This window comes from Macaca fascicularis, chromosome 19, assembly GCF_037993035.2.
Source record: "Macaca fascicularis isolate 582-1 chromosome 19, T2T-MFA8v1.1".
NCBI lineage: Eukaryota > Metazoa > Chordata > Mammalia > Primates > Cercopithecidae > Macaca > Macaca fascicularis.
This window is the reverse complement of record NC_088393.1, coordinates 4,461,790-4,482,559: the sequence shown is the minus strand read 5'-3', so window position 1 is coordinate 4,482,559 and position 20,770 is coordinate 4,461,790. Positions and strand designations below refer to the sequence as shown.

Here is a 20,770-nt window from a genome sequence, read left to right as displayed (position 1 = left end):
TTCGTGGCGAGGCAGGCTGAGAGAACTACATTTCCCAGCAGGCATCGCGAGGCCGCGCATGCTCAGTGGGCCAGGGCGCTGTGCGGATGGAGGAGCCAGCGCTGGGACCGGGAATCTCCGAGGTGCGTCTTCTGGGGGCGCGGTCTAGGCTATGTCGGGGTCGTACTGGGGGCGCGGGGTCCTGGAGGCTGCGCGGGGCTGAGGCGGCCTCGATTTGGGAAGTGAGTGTCCTCGAGGTGCAGAGTGGGGTCTGAGTCGGCGCTTGAGGTCTTCGGTCTGAGGGCGGACTGGAGTCTGGGCTTGGGGCTGGGTCCTGAAGTCGGGGTCTCAGTCTGGAGTCGATCTTGGGGTAACATTGGAGATTTGGAGACTCGGGTCTGCTTTATGGCGTCTTGGGTCTCTGGTATTAAGTCCAGGGTCCTGGGTCTAAAGTTCTGGATGGAGGTATTGGGGGTTGAGGTCATGGGACTGAGGTCTTGGGTCTGGGGTCTTGGGGACCTGCTTCTGACGAGTCTGTAGAGTTAGGGTGTGAGGTCTGGGTCTCCATTGTGGGTTCCGCGTCTCGAGGGAGGAGGACTTGGAAGAACCAGGGCTGGAGTGAGCAGACGTCATTAGTTGGGAGAGGTCTGGGATGACATATACAGGGGCTCGGGAAGCCACTGCCTCACACCTCCCCATTCTGCGCCTCAGTTTCTTCATCTGTAAAATGGGAATCCTAACTCCTTGTAAGGGTTGTCGGGGATTAAATTACGTACCCTGTGTGAACAGTACCCGCTAGAGCCTAGCACCGGATAGGCACCCAGGAAACCTCAGGTTTTATGGTTTTTGGGTTTTTTGTTTTTTTAAGACAGGGCCTCACTCTGTCGCCCAGACTGGAGTGCAGTGGCACAATCAAGGCTCACTGCAGCCTCTGCCTCCCCTGGCTCAAGTGATCCTCCCACCTCAGCCTCTCAAGTAGCTGGGACTACGGGCATACACCACCACCCCTAGCTAATTTTTTTTTTTTTTTTTTTGGAGACAGAGTCTCGCTCTGTCGCCCAACCTGGAGTGCAATGGCGCGATCTCAGCTCACTGCAACCTTCACCTCCTGGGTTCAAGCAATTCTCTTGCCTCAGCCTCTTGAGTAGCTGGGATTACAGACGTCCGCCACCACACCTGGCTAATTTTTTGTATTTTTAGTAGAGACGGAATTTCACCATGTTGGTCAGGCTGGTCTCGAACTCCTTGTGATCCATCCGCCTTGGCCTCCCAAGGTGCTGGGATTACAGGCATGAGCCACTGTGCCCGGCCTTAATTTTTTTTGTATTTTTTGTAGAGATAGGGTCTTGTTCTGTTGCCCAGGCTGATCTTGAACTCCTGGGTTCAGTCAGCCCTTCTTGGCCTCCCAAAGTGCTGGGATTACAGGCATGAACCACTGTACCCGGGTGGAACCTCAGCGCTGACTGTCTGTCTTTCAGCTGCTTGAAGATGCTAGCCTAAGCCTGGAGTCCAGGCATGGACTTCCCCACAATTTCCCGATCCTCTTCGGGGCTTCCAGCCATGGACTTGGAGGAGCCTAGGGACATTCTTGTGCCCTCTGAGGACCTCACCCCTCACAGCCAGTGGGACCCTGTGCCAGGAGGCCCCGGCAGCCTGAGTCGGATGGAACTTGATGAGTCAAGCATTCAGGAGCTGGTGCAGCAGTTTGAAGCTCTGCCGGGTGATCTGGTAGGCCCATCCCCAGATGGAACCCCCTGTCCCCTACACATTGCCACAGGCCACGGCCTGGCCTCCCAGGAGATCGCCGACGCCCACGGGCTGCTGTCTGCTGAAGCTGGCCGGGATGACCTGCTGAGCCTCTTGCACTGCGAGGAATGCTCACCTTCCCAGCCTGGTCCTGAAGAGCCTCTAGAGCCTGCCCCCCGACTGTTGCAGCCCCCTGAGGACCCAGATGAGGATTCTGACTCCCCAGAATGGGTGGAGGGGGCCTCTGCTGAGCAGGGGGGCAGCAGGAGCTCAAGCAGTTCCCCGGAACCCTGGCTGGAGACGGTGCCTCTAGTCGCACCTGAAGAGCCACCCGCTGGTGCCCAGGTAGTGCCCGCCCCACCCTCCAGGTGTCCTGGACTGCCTGGAACCAAGCAGGGGGACTCAGTCCTGCCCCTCCTCTGTCTTCTTCCAGAGCCCCGAGACCCTGGCTTCCTACCCTGCCCCCCAGGAGGGTGAGTGTCCCGCCCACCCTAGCCTCAGGCACTAAGGCCCCTAGACAGCCAGAATCAGGCTTCCAAAGTCTGGCAACAGTTTGCCAGGAAGGATGAGGTTCTCAGGAGGCTCTGAGGGTGGTTTCGAGCAGATCCTGGCTGGCCAGGGAGAGGAGAGCCAGTCTTGAGAACGGGGTAGAGTGAGAAGGGGGCTGTGGGGCAGCTTTGGCCACTGGCAGCACTCGCTTCTAGAGCCGGGCTTGGTAAATCATCATCGTCGGGCCAGACCCAGCTCACTGCCTGCTCACATAGGTCTTTAGTTAAAGATGGTTTTTGTGTGTGTTTTTCTTTTAACTTTTTTTTTGATGACTTCTGTTTTCCAGGCTGGAGTGCGGTGGCTTGATCTCAGCTCACTGCAACCTCCATCTCCCAGGTTCAAGCGATCCTCCCACCACAGTTTCCCAAATAGCTGAGACTACAGGTGCATGCCACCATGCCCAGCTAATTTTATTTTGTATTTATTTGGGTCGAGATGGGGTTTCACCATGTTGCCCAAGCTGGTTTCAAACTCCTGAGCTCAAGCGATCTGCCTGCCTTGGCCTCCCAGAGTGCTGGGATTACAGGCATGAGCCACTGTGCCCGGGTGGCCTTTGCATTTTTAATTGAAAGAAGAATACTATTTCTTTCTTTTTTTTTTTTTTTTTTTGAGTCAGAGTCTGTCGCCCAGGCTGGAGTGCAGTGGTACGATCCTGGCTCACTGCAACCTCCGCCTCCTGGGTTCAAGCAATTTTTCTGCCTCAGCCTCCCGAGTAGCTGGGATTACAGGCACCTGCCACCACGCCCAGCTAATTTGTGTGTTTTTAGTAGAGTTGGGGTTTCATTGTGTTGGCCAGGCTGGTCTCAAACTCTGGACCTCAAGTGATTCGGCCGCCTTGGCCTCCCAAAGTGCTGGGATTACAAGCGTGAGCCACTGCACCGGGCTGAGGAATACTGTTTCTTCACATGAAAATGATATACTAGGCTGGATATGGTGGCTCACACCTGTAATCCCGGCTCTTTGGGAGGCTGAGGCAGGAGGATTGCTTGAGCCCAGGAGTTGGAGACCAGCTGGGGCAACATAGCAAGACTCCATCTCTACAAAAACTGTTTAAAATTAGCCAGGCGTGGCAGTGCATGCCTGTAGTCCCAGCTACTCAGGAGGCTGAGGTGAAAGAAGTTCTTGAGCCCAGGGAGTTGAGACTGCGGTGAGCCGAGATCATGCCAATGCACTACGCAGCCAAAGCAACAGAGCGAGACCTTGTCTCAAAAATAAAAAAATGCAATTCAAATTTTAGTGTGCATAAGCCAGGCATGGTGGCTCATGCCTATAATCCCAGCACTTTGGGAGGTCGAGGCAGGCGGATCACGAGGTCAGGAGTTTGAGACCAGCCTGGCCAACATTGGTGAAACCCTGTCTCTACTAAAAATGCAAAAATTAGCCAGGCGTGGTGGTGCGTGCCCGTAATCCCAGCGACTCGGGAGGCTGAGGCAGGAGAATCGCATGAACCTGGGAGGTGGAGGCTGCACTGAGCCGAGATTGCGCCATTGCACTACAACCTGGGCAATAGCGTGAGACTCCGTCTCAAAAAATAATAATAATAGTAACAAATTTCAGTGTACATAAATAAAGTTTTATTGGTACACATCATGCTTGGTCATTCATGTGTTGTCCATGACTGCTCTGCTGTTAGAATGGCTGAGCTGAGTAGCTGTAGCAGAGACCTTGTGACCTACAGGGCTGAAAATATTTACCCTTTGGCCCTTTACAGAAAATGTTTGCCAATCGCTGCCCTAAAAGCATGGGAAGAACAATTTCTGGCCCTCTGGAATGTTCTAGACTTTTTTTTCAGTGACGCACTCTCGGCTCACTGCAGCCTCTGCCGCCCAGGTTCAAATGATTCTCCTACTTCAGCCTCCTGAGTAGCTGAGATTACAGGCGTCCGCCACCATGCCCAGCTAATTTTTGTATTTTTAGTAGAGATGGGGTTTCACCATCTCGGTCAGTCTGGTCTCGAACTCCTGACCTTGTGATCCACCTACCTCGGCTTCCCAAAATGCTGGGATTACAGGTGTGAGCCGCCGCTCCCAGCCTGTGTTCTAGACTTTCCTAAGAATATAGGTCAGATAGTAAGTTCTGGCCAGGAAGGGTGGCTCACATCTGTAATCCCAGCACTTTGGGAGGCCAGAATGGGAGGATTGATTGAGCCCAGGAGTTCAAGACCAGCCTGGGCAACACAGCAACACCCTGTCTCTACAAAACTAAAATCCCTCCAAAAATTAGCTGGGCATATGGCATGGGTCTGTAATCCCAGCTATTTGGGAGGCTGATGTGGGAGGATTGCTTGAGCCCAGGAGTTGGAGAACAGCCTGGGCAACACAGCAAAACCCTGTCTCTACAAAAATAAAATCCCACCCCCCGCCCAAAATTAGCCGGGCGCATGGCATGGGTCTGTAATCCCAGCTACTTGGGAGGCTGAGGTGGGACGATCACTTGAGGCTGCAGTGAGCCAAGATTGTGCCTCTGCATTCCACCCTGGGTGACACAGGGAGACCGTGTCTCAAAAAAAAAAAAGCAGTTCTGTGGTTGTAGAGAGAAGAACTGGTTTGAACCTATAGCTCTAAGAAGGTTCTAGAATCATGAGCAGAGCTGCGACGCCTTGGGAGTTCCCGGGCTTGGCGTTTTGTCTGTGTTTCTAGGTTCAAGGAGTCTGGGCTGATGAGAATATGCTCAGAATTGGTGAACAGAGCCATCTGCTTCTACTCAAGACTGGAAAATTCCAGAACCATGAAGGGAATAGTTATCTGGTGTTCTAGAACCGTGGGCAGAGCTGTCCAATTATAGTGTAATCAGAAAGTTCTAGATGGAATGATGGAAATATAATGTGAGCCATATATGATTTAAAATTTTATAGTTATCCACATTAAAAAATTAAAAACAGGTGAAGTAACTTTTTTTTTTGTTTTTAACTGAGACGGAGTCTCGCTGTGTCACCCAGGCTGGAGTGCAGTGGCTCAGTCTCAGCTCACCGCAGCCTCTGTCTCCCAGGTTCAAGCGATTCTCTCACCTCAGCCTCCTGAGTAGCTGGGACTATAGGCATATGCCACCATATCTGGCTAAGAAATTAACTTTAATAACATTTTAATTAAGCTAACATATTTAAAATATTATTTCCACATATAATCAATATTTTTAAATTACTTTTTTATTTTTTTGAGACACGGTCTCATCCTGTTGCCCAGGCTGGAGTGCAGTGGCGCAATCTCGGCTTACTGCAACCTCTGCCTCCCGGGTTTAAGTGATTCTCCTTCCTCAGCCTCCCGAGTAGCTGGGATTATAGGCACCCACCACCATGCCTGGCTAATTTTGGTATTTTTAGTAGAGACAGGGTTTCACCATGTTGGCCAGGATGGTCTCAAACTCCTGACCTCAGGTGATCTGCCCGCCTTGGCCTCCCAAAGTGTTGGGATTACAGGCGTGAACCACCACGCCTGGCCTTAAATTACTTTTCTGCATGCTAATCTTCAATATCTAGTGTATATTTTCTATTTACGTCTCTATTCAGACAAGCCACATTTCAAGTCTGTGACAGGTACATGTGCTTGGTGCTACACACTGAATGGTGCATCTGTAGAACCCCAGAGTGGAGCTCTTGTTCCAGAATGTTTAGATCATGAAATCATGACAGTGGCCAGAACCGACTGTGGTGTAGGATGAATTTCACTGAGGGGTGTCCAGAACTGGGCCCTACGCCTGTGGTTCTAAACCAAAGAGCAGTAGTTACTACTTAGAATATTCTAGAGCCACCGGCAGAGCTGTCTGGCTTTAGGTAGCTCAGGGAATTCTAGAACCATGGGAGTCAAGCTTCTTTTTTCCCCCTTTTTGTTTTTGGAGACGGAATCTTGCCCTGTCGCCCAGGCTGGTGTGCAGTGGCACGCTCTCTCGGCTCACTGCAACCTCCACCTCCTGGGTTCAAGTGATTCTCCCACCTCAGCTTTCGAGTAGCCGGGATTACAGGCATGTGCCACCACGCCCAGCTAATTTTTGTATTTTTAGTAGAGACAGGGTTTCGTCATGTTGGCCAGGCTGGTCTCGAACTCCTGACCTCAGGTGATCCACCTATCTCGGCCTCCCAAAGTGCTGGAATGACAGGCGTGAGCTACCGCGCCTGGCCAGGAGTAAAGCTTTATGTAGTTCTGGGCTGGGTTGGGAGTATTCTAGAACTGTTCTGGAATTCTCCTGGAACACAATTGTTTGTTCCTCGACTGGTCAGGTAATTCTTAGAATCACTGGTGTAGCCAAAGGTGTGAACTACTGAAGGAGATTCTAGAACCACAGGGAGAGCTGCCTGACACCGTTGTGATTAAGATGTTCTGGAATCACGGAGAAGTCTGATTCTAGAGGGATAATAAGTTTCTAGAACTCCTGACAGAATTGTTATGAGACCTGTCAGAGAGTTCTAGAATCAAGGGTCAGAACCAACTGTGGTTCTGGACAGTATGGGAATTTTTTAGACAGGCAGCCAGTTCTCTCTCTCTTCTGGGCAGTTCTACAACCCAGGCACAGAGCTGACTGCTATCCTGGGCTGACTGGAGACAGTTCTAGAACAGTGGGCAATGCGGGCCAGTTCTAGATTGATTGAGGGAACTCCAGAACCGAGAAGCAGAGGTCCACTGTGGTTCTAGAATGTTGTGGAGGTTTAGAAATAGGAGTGGGGGTGGGGCGCGGTGGTTCACGCCTATCATCCCAGCACTTTAGGAGGCCAAGGCGGGTGGATCACTTGAGGTCAGGAGTTTGAGACCAGCCTGGCCAACATGGCGAAACCTCGTCTCTACTAAAAATACAAAAATTAGCCAGGCGTGGTGGCGGGCGCCTGTAATCCCAGCTACTCATGAGGCTGAGGCAGGAGAATCACTTGAACCTGGGAAGCAGAGGTTGCAGTGAGCTGAGATCACACCACTGAGCTCCAGCCTGGGCGACAGCGAGACTGTGTCTCAAAAAATGTAGGAGTGGGACTGTCTGGTTCTGGCGCGATCCTGGAATTCTGGGGACACGGGGTGAAGGTATCTGTGGGTGCTAGATCTGGCTTTGAATCCAGCCATGGCCTGGACTCACTGGCTTTCCCGCATGCGAGTCCTTGCAGGATGGACAGAGGGTTCTAGACCTGTGAGGGCCAGGCTGCTTGGATGGTTCTAGAACAGTGGGCTGTGCTTCCTGGCTGGAGAGTGCTCAACCACCAGCTAGAACACTGTGTCTTCCGACCATCTCGGAGAGCACAGCCCTGGGGCAGAGCCCGTGGGAGTGGGCCCCTGAGGGCCGACCCTCTCCGCTGTCGCCCTCAGTGCCCGGTCCCTGTGACCATGAAGACCTCCTGGATGGTGTCATATTTGGGGCCAGGTACCTGGGTTCCACCCAGCTGGTATCAGAACGGAACCCGCCCACCAGCACACGCATGGCTCAGGCCCGGGAGGCCATGGACCGCGTCAAGGTGAGGGGGCGGCCGGGGGCGGGTGGGCAGGCGGGTGGGCTGCGGGTTGGGTCTGTGGGAGCCTCCACCTCCCACGCCGCCCCCCACAGGCCCCCGACGGGGAGACCCAGCCCATGACGGAGGTGGACCTGTTCGTCTCCACCAAGAGGATCAAGGTCTTGACAGCGGATTCCCAGGTACGGGGCAGGGACCTGGCCCCAGGGATGCGGGTGGGGTGATCGAGCCTGGCAGGGCCCCCCAGCCCACCCAGGCTGCCTCTCCCGCCCCCAGGAGGCCATGATGGACCACGCCCTGCATACTATCTCCTACATAGCCGACATCGGCTGCGTGCTGGTGCTGATGGCGCGGCGGCGGCTGGCGCAGAGGCCGGCCCCCCAGGACCACGGCCGTCGCCTGTACAAGATGCTCTGCCACGTGTTCCACGCGGAGGACGTGAGCAGCCAGGGCGTGGGGCCACCCTTCTGAGGCCCTCCTCACGGCAACTGTTACCCGCCTTGCTGGGCCACGCGTTTAGCCTCCCTCCCATAAGCTTATTTTTTTAATTCTTTTTTTGGGACAGGGTCTCCCTGTCACCCAGGCTGGAGTGCAGTGGGACGATTGTAGTTCACTGCAGCTTCTGCCCCCTACCAGGCTCAAGCGATCCTCCCACTTCAGCTCCCCTAGTAGCTGGGACCACAGGGTGTCACCATGCCTGGCTCATTTTTGGATTTTTGATAGAGACAGGGTCTCGCTCTGTTGCCCAGGTGAACATAGAGTCTCAAACTCCTGGGCTCGAGTGATCCACCCACCTCGGCCTCCCAAAGTGCTGGGATTACAGGCGTGAGCTACCGCGCCCATCCTCTCATAAGCCTCCAAGACCCTCAGCTGTCTCCCTGAAACCTCGCCCACTCCTGGGCTGTCCCTGCCACCCATCAGGCCCCCGGCCCCCTGGCTGGGTCTCTGGTAGCTTTTCCCACAGCCCATGCTCAGGGAGCTGCCTCCCTCATCGTCGCCCCAGCCCAGGGCTGCCCCTACCCTTCCTTCTCCCTGTAGATTCCCCAAGATACGGCTGTCTCTCCACCTCCCCCGAAGCCCCAGGGCAGGCGGCTGTGTCCTGGGACTCTCACCCCAGGCAGGGACAGGAGGGCTCAGCTCTGAGGACCCTGGGGACTTCGGGGACCTGGAGGAGGTGGGTGGGACACCCCAGGGACGCGCCGCCCCTCCTCGCAGGCCCAGCTCATCGCCCAGGCCATCGGCCAGGCCTTCGCCGCCGCCTACAGCCAGTTCCTGCGGGAAAGCGGCATCGACCCCAGCCAGGTGGGCGTGCAGCCGAGCCCAGGCCCCGGGCACCTCCACAACGGGGACCTGGACCACTTCTCCAACAGCGACAACTGCCGGGAGGTGAGTGAGGCGCCGGGCAGCCCCCGCCTGGCCCCTGCCCCCCTGTGCACCTGCACCAGGCCCTGCCAAGCAGCCTCCGCATCCCCTTTCTGTCCCAGGTGCTCCTCGAGAAGCGGCGAGGGGAGGGCCTGGGCGTGGCCCTGGTGGAGTCGGGCTGGGGCTCCCTGCTGCCCACAGCCGTCATCGCCAACCTGCTGCACGGGGGGCCCGCTGAGCGCTCGGGAGCCCTCAGCATCGGGGACCGCCTGACCGCCATCAATGGGACCAGCCTGGTGGGGCTGCCTCTGGCCGCGTGCCAGGCCGCCGTCCGCGTGAGTTTCCTGGGGTGGCGGGGCCCCCACACTCCCGAGAAGGGGAACTGAGTCCCAGAGAGGTCTCTTCCCTGGCCAGGTCTCTCCAGGCCAGCCGGGAGGGACAAAGTCTAACCTTTAAGTCCTGCCCACTCGTGTGCCCTTGGGGAAACTGAGGCCTGGAGAAGGGAGGCCGCTTGTCCAGGGCACCTCCCTAGAACCAGAGCCAGGATGGAAATGCGGGTGGCCCAGCGCCAGGGCTGGGCGGCTCACTGTCTAACAAGAGACAGCTGATTTCTAGGGGAGTTTGTTTCTTTGAGACAAGGTCTTACTCTCTTGCCCAGGCTGGGGGGCAGTGGTGCATCTGCGGCTCACTGTAGCCTTGACCTCCTGGGCTCAAGCAGTTCTCCTGCCTCAGCCTCCCGAGTAGCTGGGACCACGGGTGTGCACCACCATGCCAAGCTAATTGTTTTACTTTTTGTAGAGATGGGGTCTCACTATGTTGGCCAGGCTGGTCTTGAACTCCTGCCCTTAAGTGACCCACCTGCCTAATCCCACAGTGCTGGGATTACAGGCGTGAGCCACTGCACCTGGCCATGTTTTTGAGTCTTAACCTTTGTTGTTCAGATGGGGAAACTGAGGCCCAGAGATAGGGAGGGACCTGCCCCCGTCAGAGGGATGAGGCCACAGTCCGTGCAGCCTCTTACAGACGTTTGCAGCCTGCCTGGAGAGCCCGGCTGTCGGCTTGGCTTTTGGCCATAAGGAAGTGATATGGCTCAGGTCACACAGCTTCGACCCCAAGCCCACCGGGCCCGAGTCTGTTCTCCACCACATCTGAGGGGTCTCCCAGAATTGAGCCCCTGCACTTCAGGTCTCTGGTTTATGAGAGGGTAAACTGAGGCCCAGAGGGGGCTACAGGCTGCCAGGCTGTCCGGCAGCTGAGTGAGGCCAACGGCCCCCGCCCTGCAGGAGACGAAGTCGCAGACGTCGGTGACACTCAGCATCGTCCACTGCCCGCCCGTCACCACCGCCATCATCCACCGGCCCCACACTCGCGAGCAACTGGGCTTCTGCGTGGAGGACGGCATCGTGAGGCCCCGGCCCCTGGCCCGAGGTGGGGAGGAGGGCGGCCCTGAGCACGGCCCCTGAGCAGCCCCCACCTCTTTCCCATTCCCCGCTTTCCTCCCCCAGATCTGCAGCCTTCTCCGCGGCGGCATCGCCGAGCGCGGGGGCATCCGTGTGGGCCACCGCATCATTGAGATCAATGGGCAGAGCGTGGTGGCCACGCCACACGCCCGCATCATCGAGCTGCTCACCGAGGCCTACGGCGAGGTGTGCAGGTGGTGGGTGGTGGCCAGGGGCGCCCCCACGTCCCTGGCAAGCCCAGGCCTGCCCTGAACCCCATTCTGCCTCCACTCCCCAGGTACATATCAAGACGATGCCAGCCGCCACATACCGCCTCCTCACAGGCCAGGAGCAGCCCGTGTACCTGTGACCACCATGTCCCTTGCCTGCCACTGTGCCTTCGCCTCCATGGCCCCGGAGCCCCATCCTGGGCCTGCCTTGGCTGGCCAGGACCCCAGCGGTTCTTGGTCCTGTATGATTTCCTGATATAAAAACAGTAAAAGCTTATGCAAGCGGCAAAGTCTCGGATCAGGGTCTACGAGACCGAGGAAGGTGAGCCCGGGGATTGGCCCTCTCACCACCTTATCCTTCCCGGAAGCCACTAGAAGCCGGTGCTGTGAAAATACTCTGTTTATTAAAGACCAGGTGGAGGGAGGTGGGGTTGCGGGTTCTGTATGGGAAACTGAGTCCCAGTCCCAGGGAGGGAGAAGGAGGACGGACCAGCTGGCAGCCTGGGAGAGGTCACAGGTCAGTGGCCGGACCCCAGTCGTAGCCTTCTTCATCGGAGGACTCCGCATCGCGGACTCGTGTAAACTTTTTCTTCAGGGCTTCCCGTTCATAGGTTCTGGGGATCAGGAAATAGAATAGATGCTGTGGGTGGGGAGCGTGTGAGCTTTCCCACTGTAAACTGAGGCTGACTGTGCTAGGCACAGTGGGTGTGGGCAGAGATAAGCACATCTGGGCATTCATGGGTAGCGCCTTGTTAACAAACTCCTATGCATCCCTCAAAGCCCCAGCTTCAATGTCCTGCCCTTCAAGAAGCCTTCCTAGCTCTCCCAGGAAGTGGATTCCTACTCCCTTGGCCATGATTATATGGGGCTTAGAGAGGCTTTGGCAGGCTCTGTCTTCCCAACTAGGCTAGGGGCACATGAAGGCATAGCTTGGATATAGATCTCTTTATTAACCCCAGAGTCTGAGTCCCAAGGGAAGGGTTGAGGGGGCCCCCAGTCTGGAATATGTGGTTCTTACCGCACACTGTCCTGTCGCCACTGACCCTGGGGATGGCTGCTGTCCACCTTGGAGGAGAGGGAGAGAGGAGCTTCAAAATTCCCCCCAGAGCATGGTAAGTCGAGATCAATAACCACGTCCATCCCATCCCCCACGTTGGCCGGGGCCATGCTGCCCAATTGCTAACCCCATGACAAGTCTGCAGGTCATCCCCAAATATAAATGAGAAAACAGGCTGGGATAGGGGAAGGCCTTAGCTGAGACCTCCTAGCCTGTCAGCAAAAGGGGAATTGCGTTTCTTATCTGTGCAGGTCCTCATAGGGCCACTGCCATGAGTTCATGTATGTAAAAGACTTAGTATAGTGGCTGCTCCATATGCGGCCGCCATGGACAGTTGAACAGGTTGGGTACTGCACAACCCTAGGAAAATCATTCTAATCAGAGATGTCATCGATTCATAGATTTTTACATTGACCCAGAGAGGGTGTGGAAGAAGATGCTGAGGCATATACACTAAGAGCTACATACACCTTTGTTAAACACCCAACTACAGCTGGGTGCCGTGGTTCACGCCTGTAATCCCAGCACTTTGGGATGCCAAGGCAGGAGGATCACTTGAGCCCAGGAGTTAAGAGACCAGCCTGGGCAACATAGCAAGACCACATCTCTGCAAAAAGTGAAAAAAATTAGCTGGGCATGGGTGATGGTGCGTGCTTGTGGTCCCAGCTACTCGGGAGGCTGAGGTGAGAGGATCCCTTTAGCTCAGGAACTGGAGGCTGCTATGAACTATAATTGCACCACTGCACTCCAGCCTGGGCAGCAGGGCAAGACCCTATCTCTAAAATTGAAAAAGTAAAATACATAAATTAGGTAAGTTAGGGCAAGTTCAAAAAAACACGCAACTACTATGTGCCAAGACTTGGGCTGAGTACATTGAGTGCTTGCCACTGCCCTGTGCCACCAAGTCTGATACCATCCACCCTGTGTCCTAGATGAGGAAACAGGTGCAGAGAGAGGTTAAAATGTTGGCTGGAGGCCAGGTGCAGTGGCTCACGCCTGTAATCCCAACACTCTGAGAGGCCCAGGTGGATCACCTGAGGTCAGGAATTGGAGACCAGCCTGGCCAACATGGTGAAACCCTGTCTCTATTAAGAATACCTTAAGAAAAAAAAAATAGCTGGGCATGGTGGTGCTCGCCTGTAATCCCAGCTACCTGGGAGTCTGAGGCAGGAGAATTGCTTGAACACAGGAGGCCGAGGCTGGCGTGAGCCGAGATCATGCCACTGCACTCCAGCCTGGGCGACAGAGCGAAACTCTAACTCAAAAAAAAAAAAAAAATTAGGCCGGGTGCAGTGGTTCATGCCTGTAATTCCAGCACTTTGGGGGGCTGAGGCGGGCAGATCACCTGAGGTTGGGAGTTTGAGACCAACCTGACCAACAAGGAGAAACCCTGTCTCTACTAAAAATACAAAATTAGCCAGGCATGGTGGTGCATGCCTGTAATCCCAGCTACTCAGGAGGCCGAGGCATGAGAATCGCTTGAACCCGGGAGGCGGAGGTTGCGGTGAGCTGAGTTGGCGCCATCGCACTCCAGCCTGGGCAACAAAAGCGAAACTCCGTCTCAAAAAAAAAGAAAAAAAAAATGGCTGCAAGTTGCTCGGTGCCACGTGGCTCTTAGCTACCCCAGGTCTGAGTCCCGGAAACCGATCTGACCAGGGAAGCGGTTCGTTGGCATCCTGGTAGAAAACAGGCTCCCCAGTGTGTGTCTGCTCTGTGCCAGCGTCCCTGCCAGAGACCTTTCCCAGGACTGCCCCCCATGCCCCACGCACCTGGGCCCCCTGATGAGCCAAGATTCTCCCATGATCCCTTGGGCTCTGAGGCTCATCTGCCTGCACAGGCTCCGAGGACCGGGTCAGGGCTGGAGCCGGGGGCTCATCATCCATATCTGTGTAGGGCCCCCCCTCGCCGTCCGTGTAGCCCTCGCCGTCTGTGTACGCGCCGCCCTCGCCGTCTGTCTCGTAGTCGCTGTTAACACGGCTGTCACAGCTGAGGTCAGCGGAGCTGTCGGCCAGGCCGCGGTGGGGGAGGTCTAGGTTGTCCTCCAAGGAACCTTCCAGCTGTGGGGTGGGTGTGGATGCTGCGGCTGGCCCCGGCCAGGACCCCAGCCGCCACCCACGACAGCCCCCACCTTCAAACTCCAGTCCCAAATCGAGACGATCCTGGAGCCTCTAGCCTCAGTGGAGGCTTCACTGTTGACTCCAGGATTAATTGTATTCATTGACCCTTCACCTGAGAGGCTCAGCCCCCAAATCCAAGCTGAGCCCTAAACCTTGACTCCAGCACCAAGAGAAGACTCGTCTCTCAAAACAGCTCCTCCAGGCCGGGCGCAGTGATTCAGGCCTGTCATCCCAGCACTTTGAGAGGCTGAGGCGGGTGGATCACCTGAGGTCAGGAGTTCGAGACCAGCCTGGCCAACATGGTGAAACCTTGTCTCTGCTAAAAATACAAAAATTAGCTGGGCGTGGTGGCGCTCGTCTGTAGTCCCAGCTACTCGGGAGGCTGAGGCAGAAGAATCACTTGAACCCAGGAGGCAGAGGTTGCAGCAAGCTGAGACCACACCACTGCACTCCAGCCTGGGTGACATAATGAGACTCCATCTCAAATCAAACAACAACAAAAAACAGCTCCTCCAATCTCATCTCATCCAAGTTCCAGTCCAACACCCTTGTCTCAGGTCCCATCTTGACTCTGGCCAGAATCCTGACCCCTGAGCAAAACCTAACTCCCGACAGAGGCCCCAAACCCCAGCTGGGCCTGCACGGGGTCTGTGGGGCCCCCCTGTCCCCAACCCACCCTCACCACGGCAGTACCTGATCTTCCGCTGTCCAGATGGGCCGCGTCTGCTGCTCTCGAATGATGGCCTTGAGCTCCTGGTACCAGGTGTCACTCGTGCCATTCAGAGGGATGGTGGCTGCAGGGAGGAGACATTAGTATGCGCGGGAGACGCAGGCTGGGGCCCACCCGCCTACCCTGGGACACGCAGCCCCACACCTGTGAAGAGGTGGCTGCTGTGTTTCCGCAGCTTCTGGGCTTGTGCGTAGAGGCGGCGGGTGCTGCGGCGGGAGGCAGGCGCCAGCCACTGGCGCAGCGCCTTGAGGGCCGGCCGGCTCTCGGGCATGAAGAAGACCACGATGGGGTAGTACTGCACATAGTTGAGGCGCTCGATGGCGGAGGGGGTCACATCCAGGAGCGCGTGCTTGTCCTGGGCCAGGCCCGCGGAGGTTGGGGAGAGGGGGATTGCAGCAGGGTAAACAGAGAAAGATGGAAAGATGAAGAGTCTGAGGTCAGAGTGGACCCCAGTCTCTCACATCCACAGGCTAGCATGGTGGGGATGGTGGTGGTAATAGCCTAGGGCACAGCATCTTGGCAGACAGAGAGAAAGATGGAAAGATGAAGAGTTTGAGGTCAGAGTGGACCCCAGCCTCTCACATCCACAGGCTAGCATGGTGGGGATGGTGGTGGTAATAGCCCAGGCCACAGCATCTTGGGCATCAAAGCCCCAACTTTCTCTGCCTGTGCCCAGGGCTGAGTGCTGTTTGACTCCGGGAAGCCCTTGTCTCTCTCGGGCCTCCTGCCTCACAAAGCCTCCGAAAGGGGCTCCATGGGAGACTGCACTTGTGGGGTGTGGGCTGAGAACAGGTCAGAACATTCAGTTGGACGCCCAGGCCTCAGTTTCCCCCATCCATGAAATGGGACCCGTAGCAGGACCCGGCTTACTTTTTCTGCAATCAGCCGCACAGTCTCCAGTTTGATGATCTTGGAGGGGCTGTCCGTCCTGGACACAGTCTCTGAGGAGGGGAAACAGGACCACCAGCTTCAGGAGGGCAGCCCCCGGCCCCTCAAATTCACACCTACCTGCCCCTCCCCTGCTCAAGAAGCCACCAGGCTCCCCATTGCCCTGGAGAGAAATCCTAACAGCAGCAGCAACTCCTGTTGGCCAAGTGCCAGGCACTGCACTCACATCCCCTCCTGACCTCAAGCTCTCACGTCCTCCTGAGGAGTGGGTGGCTGGTACTGGCCCATGTGGCAGGTGGGGAAACTGAGGCTCAGAGACAAAAGGCTACTTGCTCAGGGTCGCACAGTCAGAGGCCAGACACTGAACCTGAGCTGCAACCCCTGGCTCTCCCAAACTCAGTCCCAACTCCAGGGTTCTGCTCAGGCTACAACCCCACAGGAAGCTCCACTCTTGCCGATATCTGTCTTCTAGGATCTGAGAGGAGCACTGCTTCCTCCAGGAAGCCCTCCTGGATTGTGCAAAGTTTCAGGAAGGAGACACAGCCTGGCATGGAGGGGTTCAAGGAGGGAGACATGACCTCATCCCCTCTTTTTGTTTTGGTTAAAGACGTAAAATCGTCAGGGTGCAGTGGCTCAAGCCTGTAATCCCACCACTTTGGGAGGCCAAGGCGGGTGGATCACCTGAGGTCAAAAGTTCAAGACCAGCCTGGCCAAACAGCAAAACCCCATCTCTACTAAAAATACAAAAATTAGCCAGGCATGGTGGCACGTGCCTATAATTCCAGCTACTGGGGGGCTGAGGCAGGGGGATCACTTGAACCTAGGAGCGGAGGTTGCAGTAAGCCAAGATACTGCCACTGCACTCCAGCCTGGGCAACAGAGCAAGACTCCGACTCAAAAAAAAGAAAAAAAACCGTAAAATTTGCATCTTTTTTAATTAAAAAATTCTTTTTTCTTTTATAGAAATGTGATTTTGCTATGTTGCCCAGGCTGGTCTCAAACTCCTAGGCTCAAGTCATCCTCACACCTTGGTCTCCCAAAGTGCTGAGTTAAATGTGAGCCACCACACCCAGCCAAAATTTGCAATCTTAACTATTTTTTGTGTTTTGTTTTGAGACAGAGTCTCCCTCTGGCACCCAGGCTGGAGTGCAGTGGTGTGATCTCCGCTCACTGCACCCTCCGCCTCTCGGGTTCAAGCGATTCTCCTGCCTCAGCTTCCTGAGTAGCTGAGATTACAGGCATGTGCCACCACATCCAGCTAATTTTTTGTGTTTTTAATAGAGACGGGATTTCACCATGTTGGCCAGGCTAGTCGAATTCCTGACCACTGCGCCCAGCCTCCTAGTTAGTCTATCTTGTTTTTCTTTTCTTTTCTTTTTTTTTTTTTTTTGAGATGAAGTCTCACTCCGTCGCCAGGCTGGAGTGCAGTGGCGTGATCTCAGCTCACTGCAACCTCTGCCTCACGGGTTCAAGCAATTCTCCTGCCCCAGCCTCCCAAGTAGCTGGGACTATGGGCGCCTGCCGCCACACCTAGCTAATTTTTGTATTTTTAGGAGAGACGGGGTTTCACCATGTTAGCCAGGATGGTCTCAATCTCTTGACCTCGTGATCCGCCCGCCTCGGCCTCCCAAAGTGCTGGGATTACAGGCGTGAGCCACTGTGCCAGTTGTTTTTATACTTGTTAATTTGGAGTCTTCTCCAGGGACCTTGCCTGTCCTGTTCGCTGCTGTCTCAGAAGATCAATAAATTTCTCTTAAACAAATAACAGGTGGCACTTTGCCTCAACTGGCAATGGCTACCTGGTGAACTGTATTAAGAAGGATGTAGGCCGGGCGCGGTGGCTCACACCTGTAATCCCAGTACTTTGGGAGGCCTAGGAGAGCGGATCACAAGGTCAGGAGATGGAGACCATCCTGGCTAACACGGTGAAACCCCGTCTCTACTAAAAAATACAAAAAATTAGCCAGGCGCGGTGGTGGGCGCCTGTAGTCCCAGCTACTCAGGAGGCTGAGGCAGGAGAATAGCATGAACCCGGGTGGCGGAGCTTGCAGTGAGCCGAGATTGCGCCACTGCACTCCAGCCTGGGCCACAGAGCCAGACTCCATCTCAAAAAAAAAAAAAAAAAAGAAGGATGTGGAGGTTCTATCCAGACAAACGGTGCCAAGATGGATTGAGGCTATCTGGCTTGGGTATTGGAGGGGGCACTGGTGGCCCATCTGCTTCTTATTTGCCGTCATTATTCTGACTCTCCGCCCACCCCCCACAAAAAACCAGTCGTGAAACGATTCATCAACGAGGTTTCCAGGGGATCTGGAGTCTCACCCGCGATTTCAAACTGGTCAGGCATCTCAGCAGTCAACTTCTGCATAGCAATGTCGGCCACAGGTCCCAGGATCACCACCGGCCGCTTGAAACTGGCTGAGGGGCAGAGACACAGTGAAAGAATGTGCCGTTAAAGACAGCTAGTGTGTTGTACAAACCCCTCCACTTCCTTATAGTAAACAGCCTATTTAGCTAGGACCATAGCTGCCCAGCCAAAGACTACATCTCCCAGTATCCCTTGCCGCTAGGATGGCCATGTGACCAAATACTGGCCAATGGAACACAAGCAGAATTGATGGGTGCATTTCTGGGTTCCGCCTTCAAGGGCAGGAATAAGCCCCTCTCCAGCCTTCATTTCCTTTCTCCCTGGCTGTAGGGCCTCTTTGAGCAGTTGAACCTAGCTAACTCATTGGTCAGGAGACTACAACCTGAGGGCCACATCTGGCCCACAGCATGTGTTCGTAAATAAAGTTTTATCAAAACACAGTGACGGCCATTTCTTTATGTCCTGTCTATGGCTATCTTTGAGCAGAGCTGAGTAGTTCTGCCAGAGACTAGCCCACAAAGCCTAAAATAGTTACTGTGTGATCCTTTGCAGGAAAAGTATGTTGACACCTGGCCTACCAGATACACCGTTTTACCACTGAAGAAACAGTCTCAGAGCATCTTGAGGGGAGAAAAGTGGCAGCCCAGGATCTTTGCAATTTAATCCTTCTCCTTCTCCCTTTCTTTCATTTTATTTACTTTTTTTTTTTTGAGACGGAGTCTAGCTCTGTCACCCAGGCTGGAGTGCAGTGGCGCTATCTTGGCTCACTGCAACCTCTGCCTCCCAGGTTCACACGACTCTCCTGCCTCAGCCTCCTGAGTAGCTGGGATTACAGGTACATGCCACCTTGCCCAGCTAATTTTTGTATTTTTAGTAGAGACGGGGTTTCACAATGTTGGTCAGGCTGATCTCGAACTCCTGGCCTCATGATCCGCCCACCTTGGCCTCCCAAAGTGCTGGGATTACAGGCGTGAGCCACTACGTCTGGCCTATTTACTTTTTTTTTTTTTTTTTTTTTTTTTTTTGAGACGGAGTCTCGCTCTGTCGCCCAGGCTGGAGTGCAGTGGCGCGATCTCGGCTCACTGCAAGCTCCGCCTCCCGGGTTCACGCCATTCTCCTGCCTCAGCCTCCCGAGTAGCTGGGACTACAGGCACCCACAACCGCGCCCGGCTAATTTTTTGTATTTTTAGTAGAGACGGGGTTTCACCGTGGTCTCGATCTCCTGACCTTGTGATCCGCCCGCCTCGGCCTCCCAAAGTGCTGGGATTACAGGCGTGAGCCACCGCGCCCGGCCATACTTATTTTTTTGAGATGGAGTCTGGCTCTGTCGCCCAGGCTGGAGTGCAGTGGCGTGATCTCGGCTCACTGCAAACTCCACCTCCCAGGTTCATGCCATTCTTCTGCCTCAGTCTCCCTAGTAGCTGGGACTACAGGCACCCGCCACCACGCTCTGCTAATTTTTTGTATTTTTAGTAGAGACAGGGTTTCACTGTGTTAGCCAGGATGGTCTCAACTCCTGACCTCGTGATCCACCCGCCTCAGCCTCCCAAAGTGCTCGGATTACAGGTGTGAGCCACCATGTCCAGCCGACACAAATAGATTTTTAAGGAAAGAACCCCCTTCCTCTCTCCTTCTGTCCCGTAAAATAACCCAAAAGTTTGGGGGTTTTTTTGTATTTTTGGTTTTTTTGAGATGGAGTTTTGCTCTTGTCGCTTAGGCTGGAGTGCAGTGATGTGACCTCGACTCACAACCTCTGCCTCCCAGGTTCAAGCAATTCTCCTCCCTCAGCCTCCCAAACTATCGGGAGGGGACTACAGGCTCCTGCCACCACATCTGGCTAATTTTTTGTATTTTTAGTAGAGATGCAGTTCCACCATGTGGGCCAGGCTGGTCTCGAGCTCCTGACCTCAGGTGATCCACCCGCCTCAGCCTCCCAAACTATTGGGATTACAGGTGTGAGCCATAGCACCCAGCTGCAAAAGTATTTTTGATAGAAGGAGAATGTGGTTAGAAACATGTCTTTTTTTTTTTTTTTTTGAGACGGAGTCTCGCTCTGTCGCCCAGGCTGGAGTGCAGTGGACGGATCTCAGCTCACTGCAAGCTCTGCCTCCCGGGTTCACGCCATTCTCCTGCCTCAGCCTCCCGAGTAGCTGGGACTACAGGCGCCCGCCACCTCGCCCGGCTAGTTTTTTGTATTTTTTAGTAGAGACGGGGTTTCACCGTGTTAGCCAGGATGGTCTCGATCTCCCGACCTCGTGATCCGCCCGTCTTGGCCTCCCAAAGTGCTGGGATTACAGGCTTGAGCCACCGTGCCCGGCCTGTCTTTTTTTTTTTTTTTTTTTTTAAAGACAGTGTCAATCTGCGGCCCAGGCTGGAGTGCAGTGGTGCGATCATAGCTCACTGCAACCTGGACCTCTTGGGCTCAAGCGATCTTCGTGCCTCAGCCTCCCAAGTAGCTGGGACTATAGGTACGCACCACCATGCCCAACTATCTTTTTAAATTTGATGTAGAGGCCGGGCACGTTGGCTCACGCCTGTAATCTCAGCACTTTGGGAGGCTGAGGCGGGTGGATCATGAGATCAGGAGTTCAAGACCAGCCTGACCAACATGGTGAAACCCTGTCTCTACCAAAAATACAAAAAAATTAGCTGGGCGTGGTGATGGGCACCTGTAATCCCAGTTACTCAGGAGGCTGAGGCAGGAGAATAGCTTGAATCAGGGAGGCAGGGGTTGCAGTGAGCTAAGATCACGCTATTGCACTCTAGCCTAAGACAGAGGGAGACTCTGTCTAAAAAAAAAATTAAAAAGTAAATAAATAGGCCGGGCGCGGTGGCTCAAGCCTGTAATCCCAGCACTTTGGGAGGCCGAGATGGGCGGATCAC

The 20,770-nt window shown here is 54.9% G+C and overlaps 2 protein-coding genes across 19 annotated transcripts in view; one reads left to right on the top strand and one right to left on the bottom strand.

Annotated features, from left to right (window-relative positions):
- Positions 1-64: 64 nt before the first annotated feature.
- On the top strand, positions 65-11,017 carry APBA3 (amyloid beta precursor protein binding family A member 3). 8 transcript variants are annotated; one of them, XM_074025365.1, is made up of 12 exons: positions 65-122; positions 1,458-2,070; positions 2,159-2,198; positions 2,561-2,658; positions 7,557-7,702; positions 7,792-7,878; positions 7,973-8,134; positions 8,912-9,082; positions 9,181-9,393; positions 10,342-10,461; positions 10,564-10,704; positions 10,796-11,017. In XM_074025365.1, the coding sequence occupies exons 5-12, from the start codon at positions 7,667-7,669 to the stop codon at positions 10,865-10,867; spliced, it is 1,002 nt and encodes a 333-aa protein (XP_073881466.1). In that variant the 5' UTR covers positions 65-122; positions 1,458-2,070; positions 2,159-2,198; positions 2,561-2,658; positions 7,557-7,666; the 3' UTR covers positions 10,868-11,017. The 8 variants fall into 8 exon arrangements, with proteins under 8 accessions (XP_073881466.1, XP_045236989.2, XP_065391742.1 ...); XM_045381054.2 differs by lacking the exon at positions 2,561-2,658; XM_065535670.1 differs by having other exon boundaries at positions 1,458-2,198.
- Positions 11,018-11,112: 95 nt separating this feature from the next.
- Positions 11,113-20,770, bottom strand: part of TJP3 (tight junction protein 3) — a 50,168-nt gene continuing 40,510 nt past the window's right edge. For 6 of the 11 annotated variants that reach the window (XM_074025358.1, XM_074025359.1, XM_074025360.1 and 3 more), the window contains 7 exons: positions 17,842-17,937; positions 15,502-15,572; positions 14,776-14,986; positions 14,595-14,695; positions 13,554-13,841; positions 11,746-11,792; positions 11,113-11,341 (listed from right to left, as the gene is read on the bottom strand). In XM_074025358.1, the coding sequence (XP_073881459.1) occupies positions 11,239-11,341; positions 11,746-11,792; positions 13,554-13,841; positions 14,595-14,695; positions 14,776-14,986; positions 15,502-15,572; positions 17,842-17,937 (917 nt within the window). In that variant the 3' untranslated portion in view covers positions 11,113-11,238. Of the gene's footprint in view, positions 11,342-11,745; positions 13,842-14,594; positions 14,696-14,775; positions 14,987-15,501; positions 15,573-17,841; positions 17,938-20,770 lie in introns of all 11 variants that reach the window. The other 5 variants (XR_010583402.2, XR_012428254.1, XR_012428255.1 and 2 more) reach the window with 1 other exon arrangement.

What these genes read in the sequence shown, in the direction of transcription:
- APBA3 (XM_065535670.1), top strand. Translation starts at nt 1,495, where the DNA reads ATGGACTTCCCCACAATTTCCCGATCCTCTTCGGGGCTTCCAGCCATG. An exon ending in CCAAATAGCTGAGACTACAG is followed by an intron (nt 2,659 to 7,556) that starts GTGCATGCCACC and finishes TGTCGCCCTCAG; the next exon opens with TGCCCGGTCCCTGTGACCAT. An exon ending in CGTGCCAGGCCGCCGTCCGC is followed by an intron (nt 9,394 to 10,341) that starts GTGAGTTTCCTG and finishes CCCGCCCTGCAG; the next exon opens with GAGACGAAGTCGCAGACGTC.